The 17681-nt window shown below is 45.8% G+C and overlaps 1 protein-coding gene across 2 annotated transcripts in view; it reads left to right on the top strand.

The window, feature by feature from the left end:
• The window catches only part of LOC137537709 (mucin-5B-like), a 193187-nt gene that overhangs the window by 84868 nt on the left and 90638 nt on the right, over positions 1-17681 (top strand). For both annotated transcript variants that reach the window (XM_068259647.1, XM_068259646.1), the window contains exon 5: positions 13345-13545. In XM_068259647.1, the coding sequence (XP_068115748.1) occupies positions 13345-13545 (201 nt within the window). The remainder of the gene's footprint in view (positions 1-13344; positions 13546-17681) is intronic.

Raw genomic sequence — 17681 nt, 5'->3', positions numbered from 1 at the left:
GAAAGTTCGCGAACCCGGTTCGCGAACCTAAAATCGGAGGTTCGGCCCAACTCTAGCCACGAACAATACCACGGGAAAGGTGAGCAGCACAAGCCCCCTGCGATGCCTGCTGCAGTTGTTCTTCTGCCTTCTCCTCAAAGCCACCTTCCTCCTCTGTCTCCTCTTCCCCAGACGACAGCTCCTCTTCCTCCTCCTCTTCTGTGATACCGCAGGTGTTGATGACAAATCTGGTTCTGGTGATGGTTCAAACAACTCTTCCTCCTCTTCCTGTTCACACTCCTCTACAGCTTGATCCACCACTCTATGCACGGCATGCTCAAGGAAGAAAGCATATGGGATCAGGTCGCTGATGGCACCTTCACTGCGACTCACCAGGTTTGTCACCTCCTCAAACGGACGCATGAGCCTGCAAGCATTACGCATGAGTGTCCAGTACTTTAGCCAGATAATCCCCAGCTCCAAAGAGCCTGACCTTTGAACGTAGCTGTACAGATACTCATTGATGGCTTTCTCCTGTTGTAGCAGGTGGTCAAACATGAGGAGCGTTGAATTCCAGCTAGTCGGGCTATTGCAAATCAAGCGCCTCACTGGCAAGTTCTTTCTGCGCTGAGTATCGGACAAGCGCGCCGTGGCCGTGTAGAAATGCCTGAAATGCCCACACATCATTCCTGGACTGCCTCAGGACCTCCTGTAAGCCTGGAAACTTGCACACAATTCTTTGGATTATAAGATTCAGCACATGTGCCATGCAGGGCACATATGTCAACCTGCCCAAACTCAAAGCCGAAATGAGAGTGCTGCCGTTGTCACACACCACATTGCCGATCTCCAGTTGGTGCGGGGTCAGCCACTGATCCACCTGTTTGTTAAGAGTGGCCAGGAGTGCTGCTCTTGTCTGACTCTCAGATTTGAGGCATGACATGTCCAAGATGGCATGACACTGTCGTACCTGGCATGCGGCATAGGCCCTGGGGAGCTGGGGTTGATCAGTTTGAGAAGAGAATGCAGCAATAGAGTAGCACTCAGCTCAGGAGGAGGAGGAGGATGACCGTGAAGAGGATGTAGCAGGAGGAGAAGGAGAGGAGGTGGCAGCAGGCCTGCCTGCAAGCCGTGGAGGTGTCACCAGTGAGTCTGCTGCACAGCCAGGTAGTCCATGCTTGCCAGTGGTCACCAGGTTGACCCAATGTGCCATATAAGTAATGTACCTGCCTGACCGTGCTTTGCAGACTAGGCATCCGTTCCATGGCCAGATGGACCCTTGATCCAACACTTTGTGCCAGAGATGACACCACTTGCCTTTCAACATCACGGTACGGTTTGTGTATGATCTTTTTTGAGAAATAATTACATCCTGGTATCTTCCATTATGGTGTCCCAATTGCCACAAATTTTTGGAAGGCCGCAGAGTCCACCAGCTGGTATGGTAATAGCTGGCCAAAACTGGTAAAAGTTCAGCCAAGCCAGCTGTCAGACGCCGGGCAAGGGGGGACTGGCAGACATTGGCTTCTTCCGCTCAAAGATTTCCTTAATAGACACCTGGCTGCTGTGGGCAGAGGAGCAGGAACTGCTCAAAGGGAGAGGCAAAGTGGAGGAGGATGGCTGTGAAGGTGCAAGGGCAGCAGAGGATAAAGCGGCTGAAGATGCTGCACCTGGAGGAGGAAGAGGAGGCGGAGGGTTTTGCCTTTGTATGCTGCTTTTCCTCATGTGCTTAATCCCATTGGTGTTTGTGATGGGACATTAAGTGCCTCGTAAGGCTCTTGTCCTTACGTGGGTGTTGCTTTTTCCACAACTCAGTTTTTGGTGGCAGATAGTACAGATGGCATCATTGTAATCTGAGGCAAAGACACACAAAAAAATGCCATACTGCTGATCTCTGTGATGACGGCATTTTGGTGATGGTGGCAGCAGCTGGCATTGAGGGGGTTTTGGCTGGCTGTCACTAGGTGGCGGTACATGCTGCCGGACACTTTCACAATCGGTTATCGACGAGCCCCCCCCCCCCCTGTTTCTTACAGCAACTTGTCTCCTCCTCTCTGACTCCCCCTCTAAACTGTCCCCCTGTTCATCTTGTCTGTTGGGAACCTAAGTGACATCCATGGCAGGATCATCATCATCATCCTCCTCCTCCACAGATTCGCTTGTATCAGACACCTCCAAAATTGCACTAACAACAGCTACTTCATCATCCTCATACCTTACGTCCATAGTGAGGCCTAACTCAGACACATGAGGTGTTCTCTAACATCCTCAGCACCTTCATCTTGTAACAATAATGGTTGTGAATTAGTTAATTCTCCACAAACATGTGAATAACTCCTCCGACAGCTCAAGTGCAGTGGCTGTGGTGCTTGTAGTAACGGTGGTTGCTGCCGGCTGAGTGTTAAGTGATGTGCCCGCATCAGAGCAGGAGGAGGAAGATGTGTCATGGTTCCATGCAGAAGCTGAGGAAGATGATGGGTTCTGTGTTTAATAGTCAACTACGTACTGACATTCTTGGGGGTTGATGGTCCATACCTTCTTAACACTACTTTGGTCGAGGGCCGCACAAAATCACACCAGCATGACCTTGAGCAGAACTGTGGGGAGGCCTGCCTATGCTTGTTATTTTTTCCATATTGGATGGGGGGGGGGGGGGGTGTATGTGCAGTAGTACTCCATAGTATTCAATTAGACAGTGTGTGTAATCACAAAGAGGCACTCAATCAGTGTTGAATACACAGCAGCTGTGTGTGTGTGTGTGTGTGTGTGTGTGTGTGTGTGTGTGTGTGTGTGTGTGTGTGTGTGTGTGTGTGTGTGTGTGTGTGTGTGTGTGTATCAGTGGGCTGTGTACTTTAACATACACAGAGATATCCTAGATATCCTATAGTACGTTCAATCACAGATACAGTTGCAAGCTAGCATTGCTTATGATACACAGTGTGCTGGCTTGCTTGCAATAGCTAGAAGACTATAGTATGACTACAAGGGCCAGCAACTGACTGTGGCCTGTATGTAGAGTGTAACCCACACAGACATCAATAACCAATACAGTTGGAAGCTAAGCACAGCTTATGATGATAGACAGTGTGCTGGCTTGTAATATAAGAGGATAGTAGAACTTCAAGGCCCAGCAATGACTGTCTCTGTGGGCTGTATGCAGTGTGTCACCCACAAAGAGAGCTATGCTTTAGTAAGATCAATCACACAGATGCAGTGGGAAGATATGCACTGGTCTAACACAGTGTGCAGTCACACAGATGCAGTAGAAATATATGCACTGGTCTAACACAGTGTGCAGTCACACAGATGCAGTAGAAATATATGCACTGGTCTAACACAGTGTGCAGTCACACAAATGCAGTGGAAAGATATGCACTGGTCTAATACAGTGTGCAGGCAGTCAGTGGGACTACAAATACCCAGTAGACAGCAACTGTCTGTGGGCTGTATCTATGCAGCGTTACCCACAAAGAGAGGTATGCTTTAGTAAGTTAAATCACACAAATATGTATCTATGCGCCTGTGTCACACACACACACACACACACACACACCTACCCCCCCCCCCCCGGAGCCGCTCAGGGCCGTTTTGGGGGGCTGGAGGGGTCGCAGCATGAGGGGAAAGCTACGGCCACACTTGGCGGGTAGGGGGGACCTCGAGCTCTCTCCCCTACAGCTCCTCTCCAGCTTCAATAACCATATGTGTGCAGCGGCGGACAGAAGCAGCTACATACCTTCCGTGCGCCCCTCCCCGCCGAGTGCGGCCATAGCTTTCCCCTCATGCTGCTACCCCTCCAGCCCCCCAAAATGGCCCTGAGTGGGCCCGGGCCCCCCCGCGGGCGCATAGGCTGCAGCCCCTATTGTTACGCCCATGATAGCAGCAGCAGACAGAGTGAGAACATGGCCGAAGCTGCTGCCTTTTATATGTGGAGGTGGGGGTCCAGGAGGGAGTGCAGCCTGATTGGCTGCCATGTGTCTACTGACTGTGATGTTGAGGGTCAAAGTTTAGCCCATTGGCAAGTATAGGAGGCGGAGCGAACATGCATAAAAATTCGCTATTCACGCGGCCGCGAACCGTTCGGGTCATCTCTACTTATGATATAATGAATTGTATGTGTAGTATGGGTAATTCAACATTAGTAGCAAAGAAAAGAGTCTCATATTTTGATTTTCAGTTATATAGTTTTTTTTTTTCTTTAATAACATTGCATCATTCTCTAATATTTGCAGTTTATAAATTACACTCTGTATATTTAACTACCTAACGTCCGCGTCATGCCAATGGGCGTGACCGTGGTGGCAGCTCCAGGACCTCCTAACGCCAATTGGCGTAAAGTCCTGGAGCTGTGGTTTCCCAGGGAACGGCCGCGCAAATGCGAGATCGTTCCCTGCCAGTTCACGGAGCTTGATCAATCTGCTAGCCACTGATTGCAGCTAACAGGCTGTTTGTAAACCTAAGGGGAAAGTAATTCCCTTTGTTTACATCCGTACAGTCTCCAGCAGCGCTGTATGAGATTGGCGATCCCCGGCCTCTGATTAGCCGGTGATCGCCGTCCTCTCATAGGCTGATGCCTATGAGAGAAGGAGAACAGGACGGATCGCCGTCCTGTTCAATCCTGTAGGTGGAAGGGAGGGAGAAGAGGGAGGGGGACGGAGCGAGAGAGAGCCTCTGAGGCAAGTGCAAAAAAAAATCAAGTGCAGCAGCGATCGGACACCTCCGGCAGCATGTCCCCTTAGGGACAAAAATAGGAGGGGAGTCCGATCACCATGCTCCTTAGCTGGGCTGTGCAGGAGGCTGAAAAGCCTGCACAGCCCAGTGCAGCAGAAAAGGACCTGGTCGTTAGGGGGGTTTAAGGCCTATGTCCTTAAGTGGTTAAACTATGAAACAGAGCAGTGACTGTGTTCCCATTCACTGATTTGTCTACTAATGGTTGGCAACAAGTATGCGTGTGAAAGTGCGCGCTGGAGTGAGCAGGTGCACGCATAGTGGTGATCAAGGCGGGAGGCGTATATTTACGCCACTGGAACGGTAACAGTCCTCTCGCTGGGCATAGATATACTGTCTGGTTCATTAATATGTGATTAAATAATACCTTTCACATTCAGTCTCAAGCTGCTACAACTTTTTGAGGAAACTTGCTGAAAACCATGGCAACAGAATATGGCTTGGTGTTACCGCATGAGGTAATTTAGGTAGGAGCAGTGAAAAATGGCTCCAGGCGCGGGCGCTATAAAAATGGCGCCTCATTGAAAATCATTATTAAATTATATTTATCGTTTTGTAAAGTAAAAAAATGGCGCAGACCGTCAAAATGTTATTTATCGGGGTACAAAGTACCCCTTACCCGTTTCCACAAAGGCTTAAATGAAATAAAAACACAACCACGAGCAAAGTATTTAAAATGATAAATATCGTTCAGGCAGGACAAAAAAAGCAGGTTTTAAAACGATACATTTCACAAGGTCTGTGCCGTTAAAACGATAAATATCGGGCAGAAGGGGGCGCCATTATTTAACCGTCGCCATTTTTCACTGGACGCAATTTAGGTAGGGATAAATGCAGACGAAAATATCTCCATTTTGAAATTCACAATTTTTTGTCTTCCTAAATTACTTCTTGCAGTAAAAGTGAGGTAAAAGTGCGGTAATTACCTCAAAATGTATCTCCAATTTAAGATTATCAATTGAATCAGTGTGCAGCTAGTTGATGTTAATTAAGGGTTTTTTATCACCTACAAATTGCAGGTGACAATTTTCACTTCTCTGCTTTTGGCCTTTAGAATGGAGCTTTTTGAGCTTTGTTTGTTTGAGTTCATGTTGATTTTACATAGGAGGCAGAGAAGACAAGGGTATCTAATCTCAAGGTGCACTTTCAGACTTCTTAAGCCTCATCTACACGCGTAGATGAGGCTGCGATTCGGCGGCTCGATTAGCCGCCGGATCACCACTTCCGCTGGCCCCCCTGCGTCCCCGCTCGCCGCGCGTGCGCCGCATTCGATTCCCCGCTCGTCCCCGCTTATCTTCCGCTTGATTCCCTGCCATTGTCCCCTCGCGGGGAGCGAGCAGGGAATTGGCGGAAGCAAGATCCGTCCTGTTGGATCTTATCAATCGAGCCGCATCAGCGGCTCGATTGATGAGGAGCATCGCGGCCGCATCTACGTGTGTAGATGCGGCTTTACAGTCTTTTAGATGATTGTATAGATGCCGAGGAGGAAATTCCTCTGTGCTCTAAAAGATAAGCAACAGCATAATAACCTTTAGGCCTCTTTCACAGTAGGGCGCAAATTACAACGCAATGCCCCAAAAAAGTCGCACCAAAACCTAATGCCCCGTTACGGTCGTATACAGTAGAGCAATACAGGCAATGAAAAGTATGTTTCAAAGTTATTACTGAGCATGTGCAAACAGTCCAAAGCAGCTAATAACATGTATAACGCACTGCATGCAGCACTTTCTAATAATGCTACACGTTACACACAAACGCAACGTGCGCACTGTGAATGTCACACAGACTCAGTATTGCTGTGTGTTAGTCTGCGTTGAAACATTTTCTAGCATGCAACTTTAACGTTGCACTGTAAAAGAAGCCTAAAAGAAAAACATTTCTTTGCTACTGCTGATACAAATCCTGCAATAAATCTCCAGTGTGTGTACTTCCTGCTTTAATGGAAGCAGACATAGGGTCCCACTTTACAGTACCCCTGAACCAGGCTGTTAACCATATACTTGTTAAACCGATTTAAGTCTGGTGCTGTAACATGCCTCACAGAACCTTCCTCCACCATCAGCGCGTGTGTCCCTCCCCCCCCCCCCCCCCCCCGGTCCCCCGTTCTGGTCACCCGAAATCTTCGACTGGAGAAGAAAGTTGATTACGGGCTGGGAGGAAGTGTTGGTACTTTATCCTCTAGGCCCAGCCTTAGCTCCACCCCCTTTACTCGCCCCTTATAGTTCCCGATCTATGACTGCACACAGCGCACAGGGGAGCAGCGCTGTGTGCGGGCTTGTGATAACTGAGGTCAGAATGATAGTGTACACTATTTCCTACCTTCCCCCTCCTCCCTCCTCCTCCTCCTCCTCCTCCTCCTCCTCCTCCTCAGGGTCTTGTCTTCCAGGGAATTGTAGGATTTCAAAAGCCAGCTTACATACATTGGCCAGGAATTGAACCCAGGTCTAGTGCTCGGTAGGCTGCTCTGCTCACCGCAATACCACTACCAACACTACATGCTGAAGCCAGCCTAGCATGTACCATTATGATATATCCAAGAGAAAAATGAGCTTGCTTAGGGATTTGCAGGATGTCAAAAGCCAACTCACATACATTGGCCAGGAATCGAACCCAGGCCTACCGCTTGGTAGTGCTATGTTTTGCATGGAGTTTCTGCGCTGCACCTGGAGCAAACAGAAACCAACGCACAAACCCGCAACCAGGCAGAGATGTCACTGTTTAGGAAAAGACTGACAAAACCAGGAGTAAAGGAATAATAAGAATTTATTATTCAATGAAAATAAATTAATGCTGTGCATTAACCTCATGCAAGGAAACAATCAGCATTGACTTGCAGGCAATGTATTCTACACACATACATGCACTGCAACAAATAATACAGGTAGATACATTCAATAAGCATACAAAAAGGTATGAAAATCAGGGTTTATACAAGGACCTCTCTGCATAAAGGGAGTTACGCAGAGTAGGTCCAGTGTATAGAACTGTGTGCACACAGACCCTGGATCCAGAATAGTAAGCACAATATATATATATATATATATAAATGCAGGATTAACAATCGAGGAGGAGACACACGGATAGTCAGCAAGCATAGGTCATACACAGGAGATCAAACAGTACAGTAATCGCTAGGCAAAGAATAGTCGGAGATACAAAGCACAAGGTCAAACCGGGAGATCAATAGAGCAGGGAATAAAGGAACAATATAACCAGGAACACAGAACTCAGGGCAGGATGGCTAGAACCAGGAACAAAGAGCTAGCAAGTTCTGAGTGTTCAGGTGTGGCTTAAATGCCATGCTGAAAGACCATGTGATAGTCCAGGCCTCCACCCTGTCTGTGGAGAGATATCCAGAAAGTCCACCCTCTGCTGGTGGGCAGAGGAAAGTTCAGGCTGCAAATTCATGGAGGAGGCTGGTGACATCTGCTGGTGAAGCAAAGTTAGTTCAAGCAGGACTTTACCAGCCGATGCAGATTGTAACAGGTAGGCTGCTATCCTGACCATTATATCACCAACACATAGAGTTGAGCAGAAATTTTCGTAATTTCGCATTACTATAATTACGCATGCGAAATTTGCGATTACGATGCGAAATTAGCGTAGCGAAATTGCCATTAAAATCGTAATTGAAAATACCGTAAGCGTAATTTTCAACGCGAAATTTTGCGTTTCGTTCATGCCGTAATTTTGCATTAAACGCTACCGTAATTTCGCGTTAAACCGTAACGCTCCGTATAATATAAAAAAGCCGCCGAATTTAAGGGTTAATAGCAAAGCCCCCTTAAATGCTAAGAGCCTCAAATTTGGAGAATATATTAAGGAGATCAGAAGGAATAAGAGGAAAAATTTTTTTTTCAAAAAGACCTTATAGTTTTTGAGAAAATCGATGTTAAAGTTTCAAAGTAAAAATGTATACATTTAAAAACCCGCCGACTTTAACGGTTAATAGCAAAGCCTGCTTAAAGTTTAGGAACACCAAATTCCTAGGGTATATTAAGGGGATCAGTGGGAATAAGAGGAAAAATTTTTTTTCAAAAAGACCTTATAGTTTTTGAGAAAATCGATTTTTAAGTTTCAAGGGCAAAAATGTCTTTTAAATGCGGAAAATGTCAGGTTTTTTTGCACAGGTAACAATAGTGTATTATTTTCATAGATTCCCCCAAGTGGGAAGAGTTTTACTTACTTCGTTCTGAGTGTGGGAAATATAAAAAAAAAACGACGTGGGGTCCCCCCTCCCAGACCTCTTTAACCCCTTGTCCCCCATGCAGGCTGGGATAGCCAGAATGCGGAGCACCGGCCACATGGGGCTCCGCACCCTGACTATACCAGCCCGCATGGTCCATGGATTGGGGGGTCTCGGAAGGGGAGGGGCAGCCAAGCTTTCCCCTCCCCCTCCGAGCCCTTGTCCAATCCAAGGACAAGGGGCTCTTCTCCACCTCCGATGGGCGGTGGAGGTGGAGGCCGCGATTTCCTGGGTGGGGGGTTCATGGTGGAATCTGGGAGTCCCGTTTAAAAAGGGGTCCCCCAGATGCCCACCCCCCCTCCCAGGAGAAATGAGTATAGAGGTACTTGTACCCCTTACCCATTTCCTTTAAGAGTTAAAAGTAAATAAACACACAAACACATAGAAAAAGTATTTTAATTGAACAAAAAACATAACCACGAAAAAAGTCCTTTAATATTCTTAATTAACCATTAATACTTACCTGTCCCTTTAAATAAATGATCCCACGCAATATCCTCGGAAATGTTCTATCAGTTACAATGTAACAAAGTTATTACAATGTAACAACTTTGTTACATTGTAACTACGCCGCACCCGACGTCACTCACCGCCGCCGCCGCCGCCGCCGCCGCGTCTGCGCTGCAGGACCCGACAGAGCTCTGAGCTATAGCTCAGAGCTCTCGAAAGCATCTTTGTATTTGGGCTCCAAGGAGCCCCATTGGTCTGCTAAGGACCAATGGGGTTCCTTCTGATTTGAAGGAACCCCATTGGTCTGCTAAGGACCAATGGGGCTCCTTGGAGCCCAAATACAAAGATGCTTCTCAGAGCTCTGAGCTATATAGCTCAGAGCTCTGTCGGGTCCGTGCAGGACGCTAATTCCCCGCCGGCTCCGCTGCCCTCCCCGCCTCTCCCACATGTCACACACATGTCACCCACATGTGGGTGACATGTGGGTGACAGATGTGGGCGGGGTGGACAGCGGGAGCTGCGGGGACTTAGCGTCCTGCACGGACGCGTATGCGGCGGCTGAGCGGCGAGTGGCGTCGGGTGCGGCGTAGTTACAATGTAACAAAGTTATTACATTGTAATAACTTTGTTACATTGTAACTGATAGAACATTTCCGAGGATATTGCGAGGGATCATTTATTTAAAGGGACAGGTAAGTATTAATGGTTAATTAAGAATATTAAAGGACTTTTTTCGTGGTTATGTTTTTTGTTCAATTAAAATACTTTTCCTATGTGTTTGTGTGTTTATTTACTTTTAACTCTTAAAGGAAATGGGTATGGGGTACAAGTACCTCTATACTCATTTCTCCTGGGAGGGGGGGTGGGCATCTGGGGGACCCCTTTTTAAAGGGGACTCCCAGATTCCACCATGAACCTCCCCCCCAGGAAATCGCGGCCTCCACCTCCACCGCCCATCGGAGGTGGAGAAGAGCCCCTTGTCCTTGGATTGGACAAGGGCTCGGAGGGGGAGGGGAAAGCTTGGCTGCCCCTGCCCTTTCGAGACCCCCCAATCCATGGACCATGCGGGCTGGTATAGTCAGGGTGCGGAGCCCCACGCGGCCGGTGCTCCGCATTCTGGCTATCCCAGCCTGCATGGGGGACAAGGGGTTAAAGAGGTCTGGGAGGGGGGACCCCACGTCGTTTTTTTTTTATATTTCCCACACTCAGAACGAAGTAAGTAAAACTCTTCCCACTTGGGGGAATCTATGAAAATAATACACTATTGTTACCTGTGCAAAAAAAACTGACATTTTCCGCATTTAAAAGACATTTTCGCCCTTGAAACTTAAAAATCGATTTTCTCAAAAACTATAAGGTCTTTTTGAAAAAAAAAATTTTCCTCTTATTCCCACTGATCCCCTTAATATACCCTGGGAATTTGGTGTTCCTAAACTTTAAGCAGGCTTTGCTATTAACCGTTAAAGTCGGCGGGTTTTTAAATGTTTACATTTTTCCTTTGAAACTTTAACATCGATTTTCTCAAAAACTATAAGGTCTTTTTGAAAAAAAAATTTTTCCTCTTATTCCTCCTGATCTCCTTAATATATTCTCCAAATTTGAGGCTCTTAGCATTTAAGGGGGCTTTGCTATTAACCCTTAAATTCGGCGGCTTTTTTATATTATACGGAGCGTTACGGTTTAACGCGAAATTACGGTAGCGTTTAATGCGAAATTACGGCATGATACGACTGTAATGCGAAAATTACGCGAAATTATGCTTACGCGAAATTTCGCGAAATCCTTCTTCATTACGATTATGTACTTACGGCCATAATCGTAATTACACTAATTACGCGAAATTTCGCAAAATCGTAATTAGGTCATTACGCTCATCTCTACCAACACAACACACTACAATGCTACATGCTGAAGCCAGCCTAGCATGTACCAGTGTGATATATCCAACAGAAAAATGAGCTTGCTTAGGGATTTGTAGGATGTCAAAAGCCAACTCGCATACATTGGCCAGGAATCGAACCCAGGCCTACCGCTTGGTAGGCTGCTATCCTAACCATTATACCACCAACACTACATGCTGAAACTTCTTGGAGCAGACTTACTTCCTCTCTCCAAAAGACACACATATATCCCCATAAAATCATTCAATAGCAACTGCGTGCACAGTCTTTGTGGTACACAGTCTCTGTGGCACAATTGGTTAGCGCATTTGGCTGTTAACTGAAAGGTTGGTGGTTCAAGCCCACCCAGGCATGGCCTTGCCTTTTGTGTTCAACAGTTGTCCGAAGAGAACCCAAGATAGCCATGTAGATTCTCTCTCTCTCTCTCTCTCTCTCTAGTAGGGATGGTCACCGCTTTCTGCGGAATTGTATTTACCACAATTTTGGGCGGAAATTGGTCATTCCGTTCCGTTTGGTCAGAACGGAATTGCTTTTTCAATCCGGCGGAATTCCAAAATTGCCTGTGAAATTCTGCCGGTATCCATTGATGGTTTTAAGCTGAAAATTCCGTTCAATGGCATTAAGTCCTAGAGAGAGAGAGGGGGAGAGAGAGCTCATTTTTCTCTTGGGTATATCACAATGGTACATGCTAGGCTGGCTTCAGCATGTAGCATTGTAGTGTGCTGTGTTGGTGGTATAATGGTTAGGATAGCAGCCTACCAAGCGGTAGGCCTGGGTTCGATTCCTGGCCAATGTATGTGAGTTGGCTTTTGACATCCTACAAATCCCTAAGCAAGCTCATTTTTCTCTTGGATATATCATAATGGTACATGCTAGGCTGGCTTTAGCATGTAGCATTGTAGTGTGTTGTGTGGTGGTATAATGGTTAGGATAGCAGCCTACCAAGCGGTAGGTCTGGGTTCAATTCCTGGCCAATGAATGTGAGTTGGCTTTTGACATCCTACAAATCCCTAAGCAAGCTTATTTTTCTCTTGGATATATCATAATGGTACATGCTAGGATGGCTTCAGCATGTAGTGTTGGTGGTGGTATAGTGGTGAGGAGAGCTGCCTACCAAGCACTAGACCTGGGTTCGATTCCCGGCCAATGTATGTAAGCTGGCTTTTGAAATCCTACAATTCCCTGGAAGACAAGACCCTCCTCCAGGGGAGGAGAAGGGAGGAGGGACTGAGGACTAAGGGAACAGTTAATAGGTTCTATGGGCTACCATTTAGCATAAACAAGGTTCCATTTGCGATTACTGTAATATTTCCACCGGAATCCGGAATTCCGCAAAATGGCGGCGGAATTTTCATAGCGACGGAATTGAGCGCTGGCGGATTCCGCGAATTCCGACGGAACGGAATTTGCTCTTTCCGATCATCCCTACCGAACACTTAATACATTTACCGCAACATTACCAAACGATTACCATTTATCAACTGTTTTACCGCACTTTTATCATACATTAATCACACTCGGTAAATTTTAAGTGAATACTAAAAAAAGTTGGTAAGTATTACTTGAAGTAATTTTGCCACCAAAAAAGAGTTACCGCACATGTTATTGTGAATAGAGGCTTATGTGGTTGATGCACAATGTCACTTACCAACAACTCTGTGTACCACGAGTTACGCTATTACCATGACCTGCGGTACTCGACTAGCGTGACCGTTGCTATGGTAATGTACATTAACATTACTAATCAGCAATGAGAAGAACAAAGCAAAGGCTCAGGAAAATTACTTGAGTACCTTTGTTGCAGAAAATCTGCTCTTATGTTTCCCATCACACAACTTCACTATTTTTGCAGCTGTCACTGTAGTCTAGTATGACCCAGGTGGAGGTGGGAAAACATTGCCACCTAATAGTATAAAGTCTTTATTAGATACAGACAAGATTTTGCAAAACACTTACCAGTATGTTCTGTAATTATCTCTAGAAGCTTAGTAAGTCCGGCCTTCTTATTCACCTTGTTTTCATTGTGACTCTTACCTTTACCAGGGCTATGTCTGTGGATTATGTGGAGACAATGATGGTTATGCTAACAATGATTTAATATCTTCCTGGTCACAACATCAAACCTATGCCTCTGGAGTAAGATCGGCAACTGAGCCATGTCATGACAAACCAGAAAAACTAGCCTGGGCTGAAAAACACTGTGACATTATCAAAAGTGACGTTTTTGCCACGTGCCATTCAGTGGTAGGTTATTATAATTTTTTGTTGTAATATCTAACAGTCAAACTTGCTATTCGAATTTTGTAAAGTAAAAATAGGGAATACAATTACCAGTATGTATTTCACTCTAGAGGAAACCTTATATTTAAATTGCAAGGACCTAAGGCTGGTTTCAAATTAGCAACCTGCGTTCGTATTGTGGTGCGATAGAATGATCGCATCACACCGCAACGCTAAAGCACGCTTTGTAGATACCTGCGGCAATGAGGCTTAATGTAATTCTTGGCAAGAAATCAACTCTTAAGTGAGGCTCTCTAGCGCTCACTTTCTGATGCGTTTGCGTCAGATGCGATACTTCTGGCCAATGCATTGTACCGCATCAGGTATGAAATGTCCCATAGACCAGTGTCCCTCAACTCTGTCCTCAAGGCCCACCAACAGTGCATGTTTTGTGGAAATCCACAGAGGTAGGTAATCCGCTCTGCTGAGACACTAATCTCCGCACCTGGGAATGTTTGTGGTTTTCTGAAAAACATACTGTTGGTGGGCCGTGAGGACAGGGATGGGGAGCTCTGCCATAGACTTTCATTGCTTTAGCATTACCCTGCAATAAAAAACGGATAATGCAACACAATGAAAACGCTGTAGTGTGAAAGGGGCCTGAGGATAACCGCAGGTAAAACCTAATATGAAATTGCTCCTTGAAAACACTACCAGAAAAATACCAGAAAGATTAAGTGGTCACATTTACGGAATTTGTTGTCCCCCCACATAAAGGCCCCATCAAGTTCATCTGTATGATTTATCTGCTTGCTGAGATCTTTTGTTCTATAAAAAAACTTGGATTGAATGAGAATTTGCTCCTCTTATTTGTCCCTTGCATGTCCGGTGCCCACTGCATTATAGCTCAAAGCACTGGACACCATAGGAACAAGCCCTTATATAAAGCAGGCTGTTTTGAAACACCCATTTCACTTTTCCCACAGCAAGATCTAGTCTTTAAAGTGTAACTGTCGGGCATAAAATCAAAAGTCAATTCTTTATTTTTATCTGGTAAATTATAGAGAGGTTTCAAACATAGAATTTTCCGTTCGCGAACAGCAAACACGAACTTCCGCAAATGTTCGTGAACATGCAAACAGCCATAGACTTCAAGGGGCAGGTGAATTTTAAAACGTACAGACTGTTTCTGGCCACAAAAGTGATAGAAAAGTTGTTTCAACACCTGGACTGTGGCATGCCAGAGTGGGATCCATGCCAAAAGTCCCACCAAAAATTTCAGAGTTGACGCAAAGTCGGGTTTTAATCCCTAATGCTGGATCCACACGGTGCGCTCGCGCACTCGATTTCCCGCTCGATTCCCATCGATTCGTTTATTTCCAACATGTCCGATTTGGATTTTGATGGATCGTTAGGTCGATTCGGCATACTTTGCATGCGAATCGACCTAACAATCCATCGAAATCCGAATCGGACATGTTGGAAATAAACGAATCGACGGGAATCGAGCGGGAAATCGAGTGCGCGAACGCACCGTATGGATCCAGCATAAAGGGCAGAAATCACATTATGCACAACTATAGGTGTCAGTGGGCTGTGGAGTGTCACACACAGAGAAATGCAATAGTACTATTAGAATACAGTGAAATACAGTAATAATGCACTGGAGTGGTACTGTGCGTGCAACTCACTGTAGCAACAGCAGTAGTGTGCACACAGCTCTGGGTGTCAGTGGGCTTTGGAGTGTCACACACACAAAAAATAGGAGACTGATGTGCTAGCCCTGAAAAGGGCGGTTTGGAGTGCTTTCACAGCAAGTTAGGAACAAGAACACAGGCCTAGCTAATGCAGCAAGTCTTACGCTGCTCTCACTAACAGTCAGCAGCCAGCAGAGAATGAATTTTGATGTGTGTGTGTGTGTGTGTGTGTTGGGGGAGGGTCCAGGAGGGGGTGCAAGCTGATTGGCTGCCATGTGTCTGCCGACTGTGAGGTAAGGGGTCAAAGTTTGGCTCCATGATGATGTATAGGGGGCAGGTTGAACACGCCATATGTTTGCAGTTCACAGAGAACGCAAACAGCGGAGATTCGCCAGGAACTGGTTCCTTGTTTTTCAAAAGAATTGAAAAGCTTGACTGTGAAACGGCAAGCAAGTTTTTGCCAGAATTGGTTAGATTTTTGTTAAACCCAGATTTTCAGGCTACACCTTTTTCTACCTGGTCTGATCAGATAGTTTACACTCTGTTCAAAGGCAAACTTTTTGATTGGGCAGTTGATGTTTTGAATCACACTACTCTGAGAGAAAAGCCTCTAGAATTTATAGCTTTTGTGATCCATAACTCGTTTAGAATATCCCCATTACCATATTCTCGTAATGAACTCCTGATTGCTAGTCAATCAAATATGTCTTCAGCAGCTTTTAAAAGCAACCTGTATGCAAGCAATTCCACTAAAAGTATTGTTCCATCTTTGAAGTCACAGTCACCCAGTGCAGCAAAGTCTTAAATAGAGCTAAATTTGAACATTCCAGAAAATGTTCACAACCAGCAGTGTCGTTGCCCATAGCAACTGCGCATCAGACCCGTAGTCAGATTCTGTCATTAGCAGATAATGAAATCTGTTATTTTTTGATTGAAATGAATCTGTGTGTGCATGAGTTTGTAATTCTTTTAATTGATGCATGGAATGAGATCTTGAATGATCGCTCTGGGAGTCAGTGTGTGCAACACTCAGTAACCAATGTTGATTCTGTCTCTCCGTTGCCCCTAGCAATGACATCACCTGCTAGCCTTGTTTCCCTACAACGAAGAAGAGATGCACACCTTGCTTCTCTGAATTGTTATAATGGAGACAATAAGTAATTATCAACTTTTTTGCAGAATTGCAAAATTTTGAATGCATGTCCTTTCTTCAGATCAGCTACAGCATTTCGGCAGTCCCGGTTAATTATCTTATACTTGCTTGATAGCAAAATGAGAACTTGGGCTGAGGAAGTTGCAGATGAAAACGAGAAAGTTTTTTGTATGAACCCCTGGAATTTGTTAAATTGGTTGCAAAGTGTTTTGTGAAAAAATATAAACAAATTCCTTCTGATTTGTTTTCTGTATCCTGCAAGCAAAGTGATCCAGCAGATACCAATAGATGCACTCCATCTGTTGCTGACTGCTTCAGTCCTACAGATTCTGAGTCTCAGAAACCCTGTTTGGGAAATTTTGAACCCAAGCATCTGAATGTTACAACATCACACATTCTGTGCTCTGGGCCTCCTGTTTCAGCACCTTGCTCTAGTTCAATCATTATACTGTCCAATAGGTGCTTCCAGGGCCGCCATCAGAAATTTTGGGGCCCCTCACACATCATCAGGCCTCCCCCCCCCCCCCCCCCTGCCTGTGTGCGCCGAACCAAATGTAGATGAACTTAGAAGTGGTGGGTCTGCCCAGAGTTGGCTGTAGGCACCTCTCCTACAAACAAATAATGCCAAGATAAACTCAAATAAACTCGATAAAATAGAATTGTATGGTGCCGTGTGCACACGCAAGAGCGTTCCTGGCAATGGGAGCACAATCAAGAAGGCCCACAGACGACAAGACTGGGCATGTCCAGTAGCTGCAACTAGAGCTCTAGTCGCAGCACTGTCAGAGGAGGCTATGACACAAGCAAGTGGCCTGGGAACATTGAGTGGCCTGACAGACAACAGGGAGCTGGAAGGAGCCCCAGGTAAGTTAAAAAGAAAAAATAATAATAATAACTTTTTTGGTGCCAATTAATTGGTACTTTAATACAGATTATGTTTCTGTACACAATCTGTAGTACTTAAAGTGCCACTGAATTGGCCCAAAAAAAAGTGGATGTTTACATACCTGGGGCTTCTTCCTGGCCCCTGTAAACCATATACTCCCTTGGTGTCCATCTAGTTTGGTCCAATATCCTGCAGTCAGCTCTGGTAAAGCTCCCAACTGAGCCAGCCGGGGACTATTGCACATGTACAGCCCTGACCATGCACCTCCTTGGTTGTGCTCTCGTGGCCAAGAGCGGTTTGCGTCTTTGTAGTTTTAACTAACTTTGCAGATGCAGTACGCAGCTGGCCACAGGAGTGTGACCAAGCAGGTGCAGGGCCAGGGCCACGCATGTGCTGTAGTATCCGACCACTGGAGCTGACAGCG

This window comes from Hyperolius riggenbachi, chromosome 11, assembly GCF_040937935.1.
Source record: "Hyperolius riggenbachi isolate aHypRig1 chromosome 11, aHypRig1.pri, whole genome shotgun sequence".
In the NCBI taxonomy this organism is placed as follows: Eukaryota; Metazoa; Chordata; class Amphibia; order Anura; family Hyperoliidae; genus Hyperolius; species Hyperolius riggenbachi.
This window is presented reverse-complemented; position numbering and strand designations above follow the sequence as displayed.